Source organism: Lonchura striata, chromosome 3, assembly GCF_050655825.1.
Source record: "Lonchura striata isolate lonStrDom1 chromosome 3, ASM5065582v1, whole genome shotgun sequence".
Classification (NCBI taxonomy): domain Eukaryota; kingdom Metazoa; phylum Chordata; class Aves; order Passeriformes; family Estrildidae; genus Lonchura; species Lonchura striata.
In genome coordinates, this window is record NC_140705.1 from 87,443,726 (window position 1) to 87,464,215 (window position 20,490).

Here is a 20,490-nt window from a genome sequence, read left to right on the forward strand (position 1 = left end):
AGATAAATATGTAGGTAGGCCTATGATGTCCTGTACTAATTTTAAAGTCAAACCGGATGTTTTAATTATTATATAATAATAATAATAAATTTAAATTTTATTTATTTTAATTAAATAAAAATCCTTTTTGCTGCTTTATATTATGGGGGAAAGTTGTTCTCTGGTAGAGATGCATTTCTTTACTTGCAGACACTTTACTAATAATCCTTGTGCTGTTTGTCCTGTAGTAAAGGAGCTGGAGACCCAAGTTCCATTTGGAAATTCTTAACTTGTAATGCAAGATTCTGGTTTTATTTGGTCCCCACACACATAATTTCACACACACACAGAATTTCATACAAGGGCACGAAAGTGGTTGATTTAATTCTGATTATTTATTTAATAATTTTTCAGGTTCTGTGACCAAATGCCCTTGATTGCAGAGAAAACGCAGCAGCTCTGAATTAGGTAGTTTATGGCATTGTGTGTTTAATACTTGGAATCAGCATTACAGGTATTCACTGGCTAATGAATTCCTAGAAGTCCTTATTGACTGGGTTCTGACATCTTTTGACATCTTAGTGCCAGGATTTCCAGTCTCTTGGAGGAGTTTGGTTTGCCTAAATAATTGAGTGTGTCTGTCCAAGAGGAAATTTGGTGGTTGGAATCCAAGAGTTTGAGGGATGGGTTGTTTTAAAACTGCATGTCTTTGGAACTGGAAACCTATATATGGTTGAGAATATATTCTATGTGGAGTTGTCACAGTCAAGATTAGCTTTTTATATATTTTTCACTCTAGGTATAAATGCAAATTTGCCCTCAGTAGGATCTATTCACACAGTAGCAGCAGTTGTGCTGCTTCAGATGTCTTTGCATGTGTTTGCTTATGAAAATTCCAGCAGAATAAGCAACCACTCATTTCTCCAAACACGGGAGAAGGATTCGGCATGATGTAAGAAATGAGACTGACTTTGCACTTGTGTCTTAATGCTGTACTGAATGAAATGGCAATTATTCCTGCTTGTTGAGATTATAAAGGATAAAATTATGTTGTCTTTGGAAAGACTTCCAGTGATTCCTCCTTTTACTGGTACCCAGTCTGAGAGCCTGGAATGTGACTCAGAGGTGATGTGCTCTTGAGCTCCTTCCTGATCTCAGTTTGGTGGTAAAATCTGTCATATCATCATAAATATTCACAAAACTCAGTCCTTATCTCAGGGTGGAAATTCCTGGAGGGTTTTAGTGCCTTTATCTGGAGGCAGATTTATGATCAAGCCACTCCCTTTGTCCCATATATGCTCTGTCCTGAATTTCAGTGCAGCTACTATGAAGTTCATATTTAACTGCTATGATTTATATAGTGTTTGGACTGCTTTTTCTGGACAGACAGGCAGCTTGTTTTTATAAAAAGCATGATGACACGAACTGTTCTGACATTAATTTTGTGAAATTATTTTTTCACAGCAGCTCCCCCAGTCATACACCGCTAATGTTTGGAAGTTTGCATAATTCCTCCTATAAATTATTACTTTTGTTGGTTTGCTTCAAAGGTCTTGGTGTTGCCAAAAACCGAAAACATCTTTTATTCTCTGTGCACTTAGAAATGCTCAAATAAACCATGAGCAAAAACAAAGAGCGTGAGCTTGCCTTTTGAGAGTTTTTGTTCTAGGAATGCTTCTGGGTTTTCTGTGCAAGGGTTTCAGCTCCCTGCCTTTGGAAGTCTTTATCACTGGAGGCACCAAGGAACTTCAAGTTGACTGTGAAATGAGTAGCGGGTTTTTCTGAAATATTTGTACATAAATTTCAGTAAAATGAGCCAGTAATTAGATTTGTGGCTTTCAAGGATTTTTTTGTAGTTCTCAATTCACATCCCAACCCATGTAGCTCCTGCAGCAGCCAGACTCCATAGGAAAGCCATAGGAACAACTTCAAAAAGGGGGAAGGGAAAAAAAGAAAATGGCATAAATTACAGAAAATAAATGAGATGTTTGATACTACTTGACAGCCCCTGAAGCTTGAAGGAAAAATGAAAAAAACCAGGAAGATGGAGTTTAGGAACATATTTATGTTTTGCCAATAATTCTCTTCTTACCGAGCATCTCACAAAATATCAAAACTGGCTGCATATCAAGGAATTATGAGGCATAAACAACAAAATAAAAAATTTCTGCAGGACAAGATGCTTAAATTATTATTAACAAGACCTATTTGGAAATACTTAAACAGTATGAAATAGTCATCCAAAGATGGTTTATTTTGATTTTGATATTTATTTCTTGTGTAGTTGTAGTTCTTTGTTTAAATTTTTTAAAAGCAGATATCAGGTCTATCTCTTTGTCCCTAGTAACTGTTGACTTTAGTAGATACAAGATGCTGTTAACTTCCATAGAAATAAGATACTGCCTTTCATTCTGAGTTTTTGGAGTCTGAAGCTCTCACTACCCTAATTTTGTACTGTTAACAGGCACATTTGGAATGAGCAGGAAAATGTCCAAACCCATGGGAAATGTGGGTGGAAAGATGAAACCAGTTATCCTCAATTATAATAAAATCAATCTGGTTTGTCTTCGGTATGTGGTAACTTAAAGTAGGAAGTTTGAGAGCTGCCTTGAGAAGCCAAGATTTTGGTATTTCCAGTATGGCTTCATTTTGTAGGAAAAAGGTTCAAAGAAATCTATCTCTTGATTAGTTCATTTTATCACTATTGCAGATAAACAGGAGAATGCTTTTAAGTAAATACTCTGAAAATCAGGTTTAATAAAAGCATGATGTAGTACAACACTAAACATCAAGAACATGTATCAGATCTCATTTCAGTACTTATTAAAAGCTTGGTTTAACAATTTTTTTACACAAAGAAACATTGAACCAGGATACTTCATGCTCTGATGGCTTCCTTAAATAGCTGGGAGCTTTAAGTGTGTTTATTTTTAAGTGTGTTTATTTTTCCTCATGTGAGTGAGTATATCCATAGTGACAGATCATGGACCCCAGGATGGGCTTTGCCCTTGGCATGCTGTGGTGACAAAGTTTTTCTATCTATTTTTTAAAATACTAATAGAAAGTATAAAGCCCAACAATTAGAGATGTTGCAGGGTAGACTTTGAGAAAATCAGGTAGCCTTGTCTGAGTTATATTTGGTTTTTATTTGATATCTCAGCTGATCTATCCAGCATCCCTCCTTTTGGAGTGGTTTGGGATCAAGGCTTGAATGGCTTCATTAGAGTGATGTGTTTAATACCTGTCTGCAGAGAGTGAAAGGATAACTTCATGGAACTTGGAAAGCCAGGGAGAAATGAAATTGAGATTAGATCTGCCAGAAATGGTATTTTGAATACAGGTGAAATCATAAGAAAAACATGATAAAGGAGCAATGTGTTGAAGAATGAAAGTTATTTTCTTACCATAAGTGGAATACAATTCCTTGGGATGTGACTGTGGGAAAGGGGTGTTTGCTTCCATAAGGTCCCTGAGGGACAGCCTGGCAGGTCCCATCCTGGAGCCCTCCTGCCTCAGGCTGTTGTGTCTGGAGCTTTACCTCAAGGAGGAGCAGACAGAGGGTTGTGGGGGTTATATGATGGAAACAGTAAATAATACATATCCTAGTCCTTCCTCTGCTTTCCAGGGAATATTGTGTGTGCATCCTGTGGATGGCAGGTGCAGTGCCTTTTAAACACACCCTGCTAGATGCACCTCCATGCTCTGGTGTGCTGGAAATTGCAAGGAACATTTGCAAATCAACAACAGAATCCCTGCAACTTCCTTATGTTAATTCATTGCATTCTGCTTGTTGGAGCTATATCTGTAATACCAAAAAAAATAGAACATTATGAAAATAAGTCTTGATAAAGCTCAGATTTTCTCAGCCTGTAAAATTTAAGCAGACTATTAGCTAGTGGAATCCACTTGGTGTTTTCCTGAACACTTGTGCTCTCTAATATTATGTATTTAAAATGTTTTCTTGTTGCTCTTATGTTCTGAAATGTCTACTATGTTATATCACAGTTATTTTTAAAAAAGCAGTTAGAGATGGGAGGTTAAAATGTGTAACTGCTTCCTTGGAAAATGTGCAATTTAAATTAACAAATTAGATCACATAGTGTAAAATTGGGGAAAAAATAGAGCTGAGCTGACTGAATGCTTGACAAAGAAAATTTCAAAACTCTTGCAAACTAAGGATAAAAAGAGACTCAAAGTTCCTTGTTGTAGGCCAGCCTTGTTAGTTTGTGAAATATTCTAACAGAGGCATTCTAGGAAAAGATAAGTTTATGTGCAGTCACCGTAACACTGAAAATATTAGCCCTCAGACTTGCTCAGAGCTCTACAAGAGGATGCTTTAAAAGTGTTGGTGCTTTCCTTTAAGACCTTTATAATTGGAAATGTCAACTTCTCAGTGAGCCTTCTAACTTTTTTATTTTTTCAGTCCTTTAACTGTGCAAAGAGATTTGTAAAGTAAGGGGGACGTTCGAGGAAAATAGAATCCCAGTGGTACTTGAAGGAATTCACTCTAGCTTGGCCTGGCATTATTTTTAATTTTTGCATAAGAATAAATTATTCTTCAGTGTGTCTCCTCTGAGGAGGAGCAAGTGTAGAGCTGTGGGTGTTGTTCCTCATGGCTTTTGTGTCTGGCTGAGCCTGGGGATTGCAGAACAGGGAAGTGTTGTCTTTCAAATTCCTGATTGTGTTGGTCAGCTGGACACTGGCTCTTGGGTTTCTGCCAGGCTGTGTAAGGACATGGGCTTGAAGTAAAGCTGAGCTGGTCAAGTGTGACGATTCATTGTGTCTCTGAAACGGCCAGTGTAAAGGTTTAATTAACATTTTGATGGGTAAAGTTGGTCAGAGGCTGAAGTCCCTTAGTCCTTGTTCAGTCTTACATGGGTGATGGGTGCTGAGCATTAGAAAGAACTTTTCTTTTGTTGGTGCCCTAACAGTAGCAGTTCGTCCTCATTTAAGTTTCCTGTGGCCTTGAGTTTAATAGATGTGGAATGGCAGAGAACCTTGAGTGGCATTCCGTGCAGTGGGTGGGGTTAGCCAAAATTCCCAGGCAGCCTGGGGAGCCAAGTGTCCCTGTAGGGGCGGACAGATTCCAGGAAGAAAACACAATGGGCCTTTTAGCTGCTGCTGGCTTCCTGGGATGCTTACTGCTCTGGGAGACAGGACACAAGCTTAACTGGAAATTCCCTTTGTCTTTTCCTTTTGCTTTTCTATAGGTCAGTGTGGACATAAAAGCTTTGTTTGAGTTACTGGAATGGCTGAATTTGTTTACTTTTCACTCACTTCTTTACTTTGAAACAAATGACTGCACTGTTGCTGAGATTTTTCTGATAAGATCTCTGAAAGAAGCCAAAAATGACTTGCCTAATGTGGCCTAAACAAAGAGGTACGCTGATAAGTTTTAATAAAAATATACTTATGATCTCGTGTTGAAATTATTAAATCCTCCTTGAAGGTTACCAAGATGATTAACAGGAAAATACACAAAAGATCTTGGCATTGTGTATGACAAAACCAAAGCAACTCCAGGCTTGGCTTCTGTCATTGTGGGATAATTCCTCCTCTTTAAAGTAATAGGTAAGGACATTTAACATAGATCAGATACCAGTGTCAGAGTGAGTGGATTTGAGGTACATAGAGCCAAATTCTCCCCTGTTGCAAACTGGCCATAATCACTTCTACATAAAAAAACCTTGCCAATGCCATACAGAATGTGATGATTAACACATAAGTCACTTTTCTCAAGTTTATAAATAAAAGTTCACTACCAAAATGTGTATTTGAGGCTTACTCAGGGCCATGTCCCACAAAACCTGTAAAATCTCAGATCCTGCTATTCTTCCCTTGCTGTTGACATCCTTTCCAATATACCTTGAGGGAAAGCTCATTGTGGATTCCCAAGGGAAATGCTGCCCCTGAGTGCAGCAAGGAAGGAAGAAATATAAACAAATTAACAACATTCATCTGACAGCTGTGTTTAAAAACAGAATCAAACACCAGTTGTGATTAACTACCTTTCTCTCTTTCCTCAAACACTTCCAGACCTTGTATTAAATACCTGATAGGCCGAGGCATTCCTGCTGTTGGGATGCATGGAGCAGCCAGGCTCCCACACACCGCCAGGCTGCAGCTCTATTCTGGGCCACCATGCCCACGCCTCAGCAGGTCCCTTCATTTCCAGCCACCCACTGCTTGGTCTGTATTCTTCAATCCTGCTGCTTCTCCTTCCTTGCTTTAATCCTCTGGAGTACCCCTCACTTGGTTTGGATGTGGTGGGCTCTGGTGGAGCCATCCTAATAATGGGGTTAAAATTCCCTTTCCTTGCACTTTGCCTTGTTCTTAAATCCTAGTGTTTCCAACACACTTCTTTGTCAGGGTTTCTATTCTTCCTGCTACTTTTTCACAACCAGAAACCCTGTAAATTTTCTTTACAATTACCTATTTTCCTGGCGGGAGGAGCAGAGGTGTAGGGACAATAGGAATGGCTCTGCAGTAAGCTGAGGAGGGAAAGGTGGGAGGTGTCTTTATGCAGAGGAATTCTGGGCTTATAAAAACAACGATTTTTGAGTAAATGTTCCTGGCCCTAAAGGTTATATAGAGCAAGGCTTGAAAACTCTGACAGAAGTTCTTTCCAAAAGCTCAGGAGCCTGACAGCCATGAGAGAGAATTCCACATTTCTTCTGCTAACTTTGAAATATCAGAATTTATGAAAATTGGACAGTGCTGTTGCAGAAGGCAAAAATATTTTTGGAGGGATTTTATAAATATTTGTAAGCCTGGTCTATATCCTGTCACTGATATAAATACAATCTTCAGAAAGTAACATTCTCTGCAGTATTTATCCTAAACAAAGGGAAAGATAGTGTAAACAAGCCAGTGCCATTATTTTCTTTTCCTCTAAGCAAAAGCACAGGTTTCTCCTGTTCCACTTAAGTGACACTCCGCTTGAGGTGAAGAGAGAGGAACATATTCCTAACCTGTGCCTAGTTCCTAATGTATTAATGCTGGAGGGCATTTTCAGGTCCTCTCCTAGCACCAGAGACTGTAAATTTCTCCAATATCAAGATAAAAGTTTGTCTTTTTGCATATAAAAAAATGAACTATTGCAGGAGTAGTTTTCATATTGTAAAGAAATACTTCAGAGAATAATGCCAAGCAAGCTGTTTATTTTAGAGAGATCTGTTTTGTAGCAGAGATTTGAGTTAAAAAATAAGTGTTGTTCAGGAAATCAGAAAGTTACTCTGTTAGTGTAGTATTTCAAGCACAGTGGGTTTTAGGGCTGTGATAGTGTTATTAATCATTATTACTATTAGTGATGGTACTTAGTGCTTTAGTTGACAAGATGGTGTTTGGTCAAAGGTCGGAATCTATCTGGGAAGTCTTTTCCAACATTGGATTCTGTGATTATCCTGTGTTACAGAGATGTAACTCCTTAAATAACTTTTCCAGGGAGCTCTCCAGATAGCTGACCAGGCTCCATTCTGCCAAGGGAACAGGTGTGTTTTCCTGCTTGGAATACTGTGCACAGCTAGGCTGTTTCCACAAGGATATAAACTGGGATGGTGAAACCCCAGCTCTTTGGATGTTGTTTTCTAAGAACATGTGGAGTGGCAAGGGCTCTGTTGCATGGGTGTCAAGGCAGTGTCTCTTAGCAAAGCTTTAGTTAACGAAAGGAGAGAAGGGAAAGAGTGAAAGATCAAATTGTTTTAAGCTCCTAGGAGTATCCCCCATGAACATGGGGATAGGGAAGCTGTGTGGTTTGGTTGGGAAGCTGTTTCAGGGGCATTAGCTTCTCCCCTGGACAGGAAGGTTGTGTAACTCAGAAATCCATGGTTGTCCACAGTTAACTCAGTGGGATCAGAGTGTGGCCAAGAGTGACTTCATGGGCAGGCAGTGCTTGGGTTGAGGAGGAATGGTTTACAAGGGAATGGAGTGACAGGACAAGGTGGCTTGAAACTGGCAGAGGGCAGGACTGGGTTGGCTGTTGGGGTGGATTTTTCCCTGTGAGGGTGGAGAGACCCTGGCACAAGTTACCCAGAGAAGCTGTGACAGTCCCATCCCTGGCAGTGTCCAAGGCCAGGTTGGATGGGGCTTGGAGTAACCTGGGATAGTGAAATGTGTCCCTGCCCATGGCAGGGGGTGGCACTGCATTGGTTTTAAGGTTCCTCCCAATGCAAACCACTCCATGAAGTTAAACATGGTCAGAAATGGCAATTTAGAGGTTAGCTCTTGCTCTGGATTCATTGGAGCAGTCACTTTGGGAATAAATCCTTTAGAACAAGAATAAGCTGTGTGGTGTCCTCTCAGCAATGTCCTTGTTTGCTTCAGATGAGCAAGGGGGAGGGAGTCTTCGCACTCCTGAGGAGAAGTGGGAAGGAGCAGTGAATTTTAACATGGATGCTATAAATAACAAGCTAAGATTCCCAATGCAAGTAATTGGAGCTCATCTCTCTACACACATGAAGAGATCTAAGGTGAATGGGAATTGAGAAGGCTGAGGAGGAGAGTGCAGAACCTTTTCTTCATTGTTGAAGGAAATAAATGCCCCTGGTAGTGATGAGATTGGAGATGACATTTTACTTCTAGGAAATACTGATTTTCTGCTTTCTTAGCTTGTAAAAAATGTGCTTCTTCATAGGGCTGGTGACTGGGCTGTCACTTGAGCAGAGAGAGGGAGATGGCTGAGGAAAGTCCCCTCAATGCAGAGCTGAGCTCCAAAGTCATTCAATTCACAGGTATTGCCTCCTCCCCTCCCTGCTGTATTAAACAAGAAATAACACACATGTCCTGTAAAGAGTTTCCATGGAGCTGGGTTGCTCTAGCTGGATTTTCATAATTTGTGCTTCATCCTTATTCATGTGAAGGAGGGTCTGTGGAGCTGAAAGTGGATTGTTTGCTCCAGTCAGAGTTTATAGGTACTTCTTCACCCAGCAGAACTTGGGAGTTGGAAACATCCAGGGATGAATTTTTGTTGTGAAGGCCGGACAAGGAATATGTTCCTTTTATTTTTTTCCAGAATAAGCTCACCTTCAGAATAAGAAGACAAAAGGAAATAGTGAACAAACTATCACATTGTTTAAAAAGCAATTTCTGCTGTTTTCAGGAGATTAATTCAGTATTTCAAATACGTGTTCTTCCTTCCCACTCAAGGATATCCAACTATTAGAGACTTCTTGGTAAATAAACAAGAGCCATTTTCAGGGTTTTTTTTCTGACTATAAAACAAAAGGGACTGGTCTGTCCTTAGGCTTGTTTCCTTCTGTTGAAATATCACCTCTGTCTTGAGGCTTCCAGCAGAACTGGGAAGTTGTGTTCTCCTGTTTTACTCCTGGACTACTATTCCCGTGTTATATTTCTTACTGGAAAAGCTTCATCTAAGACAAAGGAAGGGAAGTTGTTAATAATATGCAGCAAAGAACAAGAGGTGTGAAGAAGTGGAAGCATCTGACAGATATTTTAATTTCTCTATGCTAAAATAAAGCAAGTCACACTTGGAACATGAAATACCTGGGTCTAGTTGCTGTTTTGCAGGAAGTTTTTACATACAGAGGTTCTTTTTTATTATTGAATTTGAATGCAAGTTTAGAACTGTCTGTGCCAGTGATAAAACCCATCTGTGAGAGACTAGCATGATGCATGGAGAAATTATTTGTCTCTGGTAACTGGTGAAGCCCCTTGAGATGTTTGGCAGTGTTTTCTGGTGTCAAGAACTGCTTTTTAAAAGATCTTGCATGTAGGATCTCTAGCAAGGTTTCTGTATCTCAGATGTGACATACTGATTTACTGGCTCAAGGTAAATAATTTCTGTGCATGATTCTCATTATAAAGACATTAAAATTAGGTCTCACTGCTAGAATATTGCAGTTTACAATGCTCAGTGGGACTCTGCAAAGGATTAATTAGCATAACTCTTAATAAAATTACTTTTTAATAGTAATAAGTATATGTACTAACTTCTAAATTATTTGTGTGGAAATATATTTCTCCTTCAATATGGTATAATAAAATACTTACTCGTCTACTTCTGGAAGTCTAGTACAACCAAAAATAATGACTATGTACTTTTTGTTAATAAATCTCTGTGTAAGCACTTACCTGCTGTATTTCCAGTGTTTGGGTGTCCAGTTATCCAGTACAACATTCAGTATTTATTACAAGTTAGTATTGCTCTGACATAATTGATGTCTTTTTGCTGGTTTTGAACTCATTTCTTTCCAGTTCCCATTCTTTTAGTTGCCAGCAAGGAGCAAACTGGCTGTTGGGATTCTGTTGTGCTGTCTCTTTTCAGTTATCAGTGGTTTATAGGTCCTTGCTAAAAACACAGTATTGACTCTGCAAAGGTAATTATACCTATTGGAATAATATTAATAGTGTTTAGAAGGGATCATTGCAGTAAATCTGTTTTAGCCTTTTTGTCAGCTGTGTTTTTATGTAATATTGTGTAAATCCCCTGGAAATACTGATACCTTTAAAGAGATTGGTTTGCTTTTAAAGGAGAAAGGAAAGGAAAACAGAAAATAACGGATTTAGGGCAATTTCCTTATTGAAAGATGCTTTTTATGGCTCTTAAAAAAGTAAAAGTGAATTAAGGCATGACAGAGAATAACCCCCACATGTGCAGTTCCTTTTCTGCCAACCCTCTCTTATTTTTCCTGCAGGAAATCCTGGCTGAGCAAAGTTGGAAGCCCAAGTTCCCGCATTGATAAAACAAGTTTTTCCAACGAAAAGGAGATCTCGAAGCTTGACTTCTCGGATTTCAACACTAGATACTAACAGGAGGGCACCTCACTAAGCACAAAACTCTGACGTTTCTGCTGCATGTTATCTTCTGTGCCTCCATCAAATGTCACAAGAGCATTGAAATACTTTGTACTAGGGATAAACATAAATGCTCCATGTTCCCACCAAATAAGAATTCCTAGTTGCTGTGTTAGACATCTTACCATGAATGTCAACATTTAGTGTCTAAAATGCCAATATCTATTTTATTGCAGCTTTGAAAGACAGATAAAAGCTTAGAACTGCTGTTGATAATTTGTGCACAATGAGACTTGTTACATACAACCAGATGGTACCTGATCTTTACACTGTGAGTCATGTTTAGATGAAAAATAATAAATTTATATTCTACTGTTTGTAATCTCACAAAAAATACATAACTGCAGAACTGGAACACTAGAGAGTTCTCTGTAACAAGTCTGTTATAGACCAGGCTCTTTGTGATCATTAATAAGGTTGTAGTGGTAATTTAAAATAAATATGTTATTTCAATCTGAGATTATCTAACCAGCTCTGGTTTAAAATTCTCCATTATAATTCGCATAAATCTTGTTCCAAGGTGATGAAATGTGTAGCCTCTCACCATGTTTTTTCTTGTCAACCTGTAGCTTACATCCATGCTGACTATAAAGAACATTTACATCTCTCTGCTTTTTTAATGTTCTTACTAAAATTGAAGATTTAAGTAGCTTTCCTTATGGGTGTGTATTTTCTTCTGAGTTAAGACTGTGTGGTGGAACCTTTACCCACATCCGTCATGTGAAGTCTGTGGAAGTTCTGAGCTGTGGGCTTGCAATAAATCCTGGATAAGTCTGATCCATTGTGGATCCAGTTCCTGTATCCAGCGCTGTCTCCACTGGCACCCTGGAGTTAGTCAGGACTGGATCAGACCTAGATCCTCCTGCAGTGCTTGTGGGCCAGGATTAGAACATTCAGGGAGACTTCTTGAGGATACTGAAGCTGGTGTTTCCACTGGCTGCCCTGTCCCTTCCTGGAGGAGGTGGTGTCAGTTTGGGCAGCTGCACCAAATCTGCAGCTTATGGTTTGAATTTCAGGAAGGACATTTCCTAACTTAAACACTGTGCTTCTCCATTAGTGCAAGGTGTGCCTAAAAGGTGTTTCTGCTCACCACTAGATGATTTTTCTTTGGACCTTTGCATTAAGCAGTAAAAATCTCCTTTCTAGAATCTCCTTTCTCCTTTCTAGGAGCTGCTTTTGAATTGTTATGTGATTATACACAAGCCCCATTGTTGAAGTTGTGATCAATGGCTCTCATTCAGCTGATAGTAAATGACAAAGTTCAAATGTAGCAGGAGCTCAATAACTGTTCTGTCCTTGTGGAAAACTGTATCCTGCCTAACAAAGTAGTTTACATTTTCCCTGGAGCTACCTGACAGAAAATACCCCCTTAGTCAAAGATTTTCCAGCTGAATGCTTTGCTCATATTTTGAGGAACAAGGAGAGTGGAAGGCAAAAAATAAAGGGGTCATTGGATACAGAGGAAGAGCAGATGAAAATTGTTTTAATGTGTTGCAGGGGTGGAGCTGGGTGCTCAAAAGGACCTGGGGATTTTACCCCAACTCCCCTAGAAAGACAAGGCTTGAGGAGAGGGAGTAACCATTTAAAGTGCTAATTTTTTTGGGGAGGAAATGTGAAGAGAGAGTATTTTTCTCTGCTGCAAATCACATGTTACTGAAACTAATGAAGCCTTGCCTGGCACTGTGGGCATTAGTCTTCTCATTTTGTTTAATCCTCAGATTCTGGTAAAGTGTCCTAAGTCCAAAGCCATCCCTTTTGTGGAAGTGCATTGTGTGCAGAACAGCAGAGCAGTGTCTCTAAATTTAATAAGAACATCATTGGTTTTGAGGAGCCAAAGAACAGTTGGATAACTAGATATCAAAATTGAGACATATTTCCTTTTCTACTCTGTTCTAATATCACTAAGTAATGAACATAGATGCCCCTGAATTTTATTTTTTCAAAATGCAGTGCAGCAAGAATGTATGATGTCTAGGCCAGCTTCATTCTTGCTGTAAGTGGAAATACTTTCCACTAAATAGTTTCTATTTAAATAGAAGTATTTTCTGTCTATAGTTTCTATTCTGTTCTCCTAATACTTTCTATCTAAAAAGGATTGAGACTTGGAAATAAATAGTGGGAACAGATTTCCATAAGTTGTTTGGGCATTTTGGACAATGCTACTTTTCTTGAGGGGAAAATGTTGTGCCTGACTTATGTTTTACTGGGATTTAGGAAAAAAAGGCTAGACATGTTAATTAAAATCAGAGTTTAACTCCTAAATGACAGGCATTTCAGAAATGTATGGGTTCATTTGTATTTGATTATAGAGTAAAAAATAAAACCTTGCCAAGGCCATGAGCAGATGGAGAGCTTTGTGCCTCACCAGGAATGATGTAACCTTGCAGAACAGGGATGTTCTCTGGACCTGCTCATTCTCGGTTTCTGTGTGGAGAAGAGTGGTGGCATATCCTGCCATACTTTCTCTTAGGTGACACCAATCTGTCACTTCTTATTTTCTTGATGTTCTCTGGAGCTGCCTTGCTTGGCTTGCTTTCTTCTTAGAAAACTGGGCATGTTTGCTGCTGGAATCCTCTTACTAGACAGAGTGAACTGGATTAGTCACTTGAGCTTCCTGATTAATGCATGGCTCCATGATACTGCAAGCACTCTGCCATGAAGGGAATGCTGCAGTGGGGGATGAGGGCAAACACTGCTCTGTGCTATCATTCATTTTTTAGAGTCTGTTTATACAAAAGCAATCCTGTAAATGGAGATTTCTGTAGTATTGTTCTTTCTTAAGGCTCCTCACAGTCTATTGTGTAGTGGGTAGAAGTATTGGGATTAAAGAGAGGTTATTTTTGCCTCCAAAAACACTGCAGGGATTTAAAATAACTAAACTTGCCCCATCTCATTTGATACTAATACTGGCATAATTGAATAAAAAATCCTGACATGGAAGATCAAAGGAGGAACAACCTCACTTTTGGTTAAAAGGGTTGCAGGAGTGGGTTGGAAGGTTTTACCAATCAAAATTCCTGAATGGTTTGAATAATTAGGAGACCAGTTGTCTTCCACATTTAGATTATATTAATATAAAACTTAATATACATAAATGCAAATATAAATATTTAAAAGTAGTTTCTGATTAGTAACACTGTAAATCAGTTGTGAGATGAAGTTGTCTTTACCCCAGAAGTGAAGAATTACACTCTGAACAGCTTTAATGGGGAAGTAGAAATTTCTGACTCAAAATCCAATGAGCATCTCTGTCTCTGATGAAAGGCACTGTGAGCTCTCCCATAGCTGTAATAATAATAATAATAATTCCTTGGTGTTAGGAATTAACACCTGTGACTCCTGCAGTTTGGAAATGGGAAAGTCTTATAACATTTCTTCCTGCATTTGTGTTGTTCTAAAAGTGGGCAATAAGCTCTAAGCCATGTTTTTGTTTCATAGACGATTGATCAACACCAAGAAGCAAATTTTGTCCATCATAACCATGGTGTTTGTTCCAGAAAAAAATGGGGCAATGCTCTTGTGGATTCTTGGGAGCAATTCTTTTCTGGGTCTGACAGGCTGAATTAGAGGGATACCCAGCATACCAGGGGTTCTCCAGTACCTGGAAGGTGACCTGGCACTCCCTTGGATTTGGCAGGGAGGTAACAGTTCTGTGCTGCAGGCACTGACTTAGGTTCTGCTGGAATGCTGCCATGGACTTTAGTGGGAACAGAAATTGGTCATGCAGCCAAGGAAATGCATTATTAATGGAACAGTGTTTGAGCAGGGGTTGATAAGATAAAGACTAAGTCAGTTTCTTGGTGCTGGTTTATTTTTTCCTAATTACAGAGGAATCACCGGGGCTTCGGAAACATTTGAAAAGACAGAACTTTCTTGCATGGAGTTCAGCACTTAAAACCGTGCCAGATACTCACTATCCCAGGCAAGCCAGTATTCCCAATTTGTAGTTATAGAGTTGTTCTGCAAAGAGTGGGAGCAGAGAGTGGATACATGCAACTCTTCAAAGCCTTAACATTTAAAATAAAATTCTAGTGCAGGTATAGAGATGGTAAATAGAACAGGAAGGGAGTAGGGACAGTAGTTTTAAGAAGATGAATATGGAGAAATTTACCTGCAGTTGTTTATTGGGAGCTGCAGTCAGTGGCACCCTAGAAAAGAGTTCTATGTGAGCAGCATAGAGAAAAGGGTGGCTGGGGAGGAGGGGCTTGGTAGAAGAGGGTCTGAAGAAGTGTTCAGAAGCAAAAGCTGAGGAGATGTTTGGAGCACGAGAAGAGAGGCCAATGTTTCATCAGCTGATAAGGGAATGCTCAGTTTAGATGGCAGCACCTACGTGCTCTGGGCAGGTCACAGCAGGGATTTGGGACTCACTGTGAGTCTTGTTTAGCTGTTGGTGATGTTTTGTATTTTCCCCCTGTTTAAAACCAACTAGACTCAAACTTTTCTTAAACATCCACTCCTGGACTCTACAACTGTTGTACTGCTGTGAGTAGTTCAGCTCACTTGGGAGAAAAATCTCAGTACCAGGTAGGAAAACAAATTTGAATTGTGTGAGGAGCTCTAACAGTAACATCTCTTCCCAGAGAGATGTTACTGTCTGCTGTCAGGAAACAGGCAGACAAAAAATTTGCAGACCAAGTTAAAACTCATTAATGACCCACAATATAACTTGGGGAGAAAAAAAAACACCAAACAACTGTGCAGTTATCTAAGTTTGCTGACACTTTGGAAACAAAATGATGACTAAATAGTAATGTGTGCTTCAAAGAATGAGTGATATACCAAGATGAATAGGATTTAGGCACTATTTATCACAGTTAAGCCATAGCCTGAATACCATAGTGCTGATTCCTTAAATTCATTATGCAGCCAGTATAATCTAGCAGGCAGCAATGTGCCTGTGAGAAGGAAGAAACTATTTCCATTGTTTTGACCTGAACTGTAGGCAGAGAGTGATTGACAAGATTGTGCTTTGTCTTATTTCTCAGATACCACACCAATGTTTGTAACAAGACTTGTGTGAAGCAAAGTGTTAAACCCACTGAATTCTTACAGTTTGTTATTTAAAGTAGTAATCATGGTGTATTTATCTGATGGATACAGGGAGATGTAATTCCATACATGTCAGAAGTGTTGGTGATGAAGTGGTGGTTGGACATCATCCCTGTTTAGAGCTGGCAGTGTGTGGGTGCTTCCAGCTTCTATTTATGTGACTGGGATTTGTCCTGTGGAATAAATAATAATTAATTTTTCTGGAGTTAATACCCCGAGGGTCCTGAGAGCAGCCTCACAGCTTTGCACACATTTATTTGTAGAAATTATTGTGTGTGAAATAATAGCTTTGTTCTGATCCAGCCATAAAATTTACTCTTTGGGTGGTAGGAAATGTGGCACTCCTGAGCCACTCCAGTGGGAATTCTGTAATATTTTGGGGAGAAAGGAAGAGGAAGGGACAGAAATAGCCAGAGCTTCTGAAATTTTTGACTTAGTCAAGGTATGTTTAAAATTCTCACAGTGTTCTGAATGAAATCAGTGAATTGTTTTGGAGGTGCTGAAATAACAGTTGCGGGTTGCTTTTTTAAATTTTCAGATAGCATTCAGGAAGTGTAAGGAATGAAAGCACATAGGAAAGCTGAGAGATTTATTTTGTTTAATGTCTTTTTTTTTTTTTTTTTTTCCCTTTCTTTTAAAGCCACAGCCAGGACTTATATGCATTTTTTAAAACCTGTCTGTGGGGGAATGGGGAATGGAGCCACCAAAAGCTGGAGTGGCTGTGATGAGGCTGTGATAATTAACATGATTTGATATGCTCAGTGCCTTGAAGCAAATCACTGCAGAATTCCTGGTGCTGGGTCCTGGGGGAAAGGCTGGGATACATTAAATTGCTTTATAGGAAAGCCCCTTGGGTTTTTCCGATGGTGTAAAGAAGACAGTTTGCAGCCATCCAGCTAAAAATGCCCCAGAATTATAAATTCTGAAGAATCTTAGCAACTACACGGTAGCTTTGCTGCCCTCACTACAAAGTAAAAGATTAAAAATGGATTCTCCTCTGTGCTGCTGCAAGCCGGGAGGAATTAACTTCTGGAGAGGAGTAGGAGGAGGCAAGTTTCACCTTAGATGCTTGTATTCCCTGAAATAAAAGATGAGATGGCAGCTCTGCATTATTTAGTATCAAACAACTGATGCATCGAATAAGAGAAGAAAGGGAAAATATCCTCTGAATTTTAAAAATCTAATTGAGGTAGCAAACCAAATAACCATAAATCAAAGGCTTGCAGCCATGAGAAAAATACTTGAGAAGACAACCTAGCCACAGTGACCCAAAGCAACCACTAAACTAATGCACTTGAAACAAGGATTCAGGACAGAATATCAATCTGCTGCCTAGAAAATTAGGGAGAAATGGGGATCTTTACCTCTTTGGTCCTGTGCTTTTTTGGTTGCATTTTTTGGTACCTCTAATACCTGCTGCTCAGTAGGTGAGGACTGTTTGGTTTTGCTTCTGTATATCACAATTGGTACAGAAAATATTCTTTCTGGTGAGATAAATCCTACCAGTTCCCTGCTTTACACTTCCCACTAATTTATTTTTCCTCAAACATCTTTTCTCATGTTTTGCACAGCTGAGCTGCTATCCATCTGTCTGTGACAGAGATGTTTATTCTTAGTCCAAGATGGAATCTCAGACTCTTGTTTCCTGGTTACCATTTTCCTTTACCCAAGAGTTGCAGATTTGGATGTAGGATATTGATATAAAATTTCAAGTGGAACAGCTTAAAATATTGAAGCACTTTAAAGAGCTCTCGATGTCCTCTGAAAGCTGCAGTGTGGAGGGTAGGGACCATCCACACGCTTTTCCATACTGAGCTGCTTCCATTTTATTTTACGGTCCTTTGCTTCAGATTAGAGTTGTCATATCCCACTGACCAATTCCAGGGCACCTCCTTCCCCCCAGTCTTTTTTAGTCCCCTTGAGTCTGAAGTCAGCTGGAGTTTTATAGCCTGTGAACTCCCAGAAACCTCTTCTGCTCTGCTCTGTCCCTTTGGGATTTTACCTTTCCATTTTATTTCAGGCTTTTGCCACTGATCCATCTCTCTGCATAATGCTAAGCTAGGAACAACCTTATATGCCCCCTAGTCATTGTTCTCTTCCAACCTATTCCATTTTAGCTGATAGTGATCACTAATGGCTCCTCTTTGTGCTGGACTCAGTCTCCCTCAAAAGTCTGGCCTCACCAGCCACACTCCATTGGATTTTTGGGGGAGATCCTTCCTGACAGCATAGCCCCACTGGGGATTGCATTAGCCAGCCATGCAGAAAAGAGAAAGTGCCTGTCTAATGTAATAAAATAAACACACAAGGGGAAAAAATTGCCAGCCAGGGGTAGGGCTGGGGCTTCCTGTGTTCTTCAAAAACTCTCCCCTGTGTAGGTAGAGTAATACACCCTCTGACTCCCTCAAATCTTTAAGCCTTTTCATAAATTTGTGGGGATTTTTTGCAATAGGTATCCAGTGAGTTTTCTTTCATCTCGTCAAATCTCATCTGCTCTTCTTTCATTATGAAGAAAATGTTAATATTAAAACATGAAGTCATGCATGTGTGGGCTTAAGGAAGTTCAGTCACTGAGCCATCACTTTAGCCCTGAGTCAAGTAAGTTTAATCGAAGAAAACAAAATTACATGACCCAATCTTATTTCTTTTTCATCCTGCTTTACAGTAAACAGTGTTATTAGGATCCTGAAACTTAGTTTATCCCTCCCTCACCACCTCTAACTCCTTCTCTGGAGCCCCCACTAAATCCCTTTGTGACTGCATCCCACAATCCTTTCAGAGGCAATTGGCTTATGACAAACAAGTGGAAGCCCAGTTTGGCACCTTGTTGGTCTTAGGAATCCAGGGTGCCTGAATCCTTCTGCAAGGTACCAAATTTAGCAAGTTCCTTTATTTTTAACTCTTGCTATAGGTACAGAAGACAGTTTTCTGTGTGCCTTCCTCAGTGCACCCACTTACATTTGCAGACATATTTCACTTGGGATTCTGCATGAGTGGAACAAATCTGTAATTTAGAGAACTTAAATCCACCCGTGATCAGGTTAAGTGGCTTCAGTGACACATTAAGGGTCATTTCCTTCAGGTGGTGGCTGTAAATGTAAGCCTCTAACCCTCCTCCTTTTCAGGTAAGTTATTTCTTAGAACTGGATGAGGTTGCTGAAAGAAGTAGGGACTAAGGAGTCCAGTCCCAGGAGAAGGAGGCTCTAGAAGATAATTTAAACTGGATGCGGTGGGTTTCATGGTTCCTGCCACAGTAAACTGTCTGCCCAGGTTCTGGAAGCTGGGTCTGGCTGCAGAAACATGACCCTGGAGGTTGTGTTCTTCCTTTGCAGCTCATTTCTCCTTGGAGCTGAAACAGTAGCAAAGTTTTTTGATGCAAACTGGAATTACAGAAAAAGTACCCTGGATATGTTGTTTTTCCAAGGCTGTGAGCACCCACAGGTTGCTTGAGGTATGGCTGGTGCTGGAGACACTGAGCTGGGTGCAGGAAGGTAAAACTTCCCTGACTTCCTTATGGAGTAATACTGCCGATGACCAGCTGGAAACTGGGAATGGGGAGCTCAGATAACCTGAGGGGGATTATCCTAGGCTCCATCCCAAACTGCAGAAGGGAGAGAAACAGCCTCTTTCCAGGCCATTTATCTCCATCAATCCCCTTTCCTCCTCTCTGCCTGCAGGAACAGCCCCTTTCAGGAGCTGTTTCCTCACAGCCAAGGAGGAAGGCTCTGCCCAGGGCTCCATGTGGAGCCAAGCTCCAGCTCTGTGGTGCAATTCCAGGTGTTTCAGGCCCAGGAATGAGCAGGGATTTCTCTAACCTATGTACAGATACCTTTCTTGAAGGGACTTACTCTATTAAACTGCCTCTTTGGTACTTCTTTTTCTCTCTTTTCTCCTTTTTTTTTTTTTTTTTTTTTTTTTTTTTTTTTTTTTTTAATTAGCCACTCACATGGTGGGTAAACAGAGTTTCAAAGAGCTTTCCAAATCCAAAAGATGGGGATGTTATACAAATTAATTTTATGAAGCAAGGTATTTCCTGGGAAAGCCTTCTGTAAGAATTTTTTTCATTAGTGAGTCCCTCATTACAGGATTAAAATTCTTCTCTCATTTCTTCCACAAATTAGGTTTTAATAAGACCTTTAATGTATTTTTCTAAGTATTTCAGGTCTTGCCTCTTCTGGCAGAAGTATAAATGTTAATAATATTAATTACTTCATGATAATAAACTACTTTTGGGAATCTTGGCTAGGAAAAATGCAGGAATCCCTCTTTTTGCAGTTTTTTGCTGTGGTATTTTAAGTGTATTTGGAAATATCCAGGCCACATAATAGATGGATATCATAGACTTTAATGCAGTCTAGATTTTACAGAATAACACTGTTTTGGCTCTCTGAAGTCCTGCCTATTTCTAATACTGGTATTTTAGATGGGATTTAGCTTTGTCAAGGAAACTCAGGCCTGTTAAATCCCCAAATCTGTTAAGTGGTATCCACAGGTGAATCCTGGATCCTCTGGAGGTGCTCTTATGGGATTTCTGTGTGGGGCCAAGGAAGGATCCTGGAAAACATCAAGCATCCAATAACTCCATACAGGGAAAAGCTTCTCTTTCCTGAGCTCTCAAAGTTGTGGCCACCATTATGGAAATGTTTGTTC

General features: G+C 39.7%; 1 protein-coding gene across 2 annotated transcripts in view; it reads left to right on the top strand.

Annotated features, from left to right (window-relative positions):
- Nucleotides 1–11,398, top strand: part of ACYP2 (acylphosphatase 2) — a 32,604-nt gene extending 21,206 nt beyond the window's left edge. For both annotated transcript variants that reach the window (XR_014953898.1, XM_021537671.4), the window contains one exon: nt 10,632–11,398. Coding sequence is in view for 1 of the 2 variants with exons in the window: in XM_021537671.4 (XP_021393346.1) it covers nt 10,632–10,746 (115 nt within the window). In the remaining variant the exon portion in view is untranslated. The remainder of the gene's footprint in view (nt 1–10,631) is intronic.
- The last annotated feature ends 9,092 nt before the right edge of the window (nt 11,399–20,490 follow it).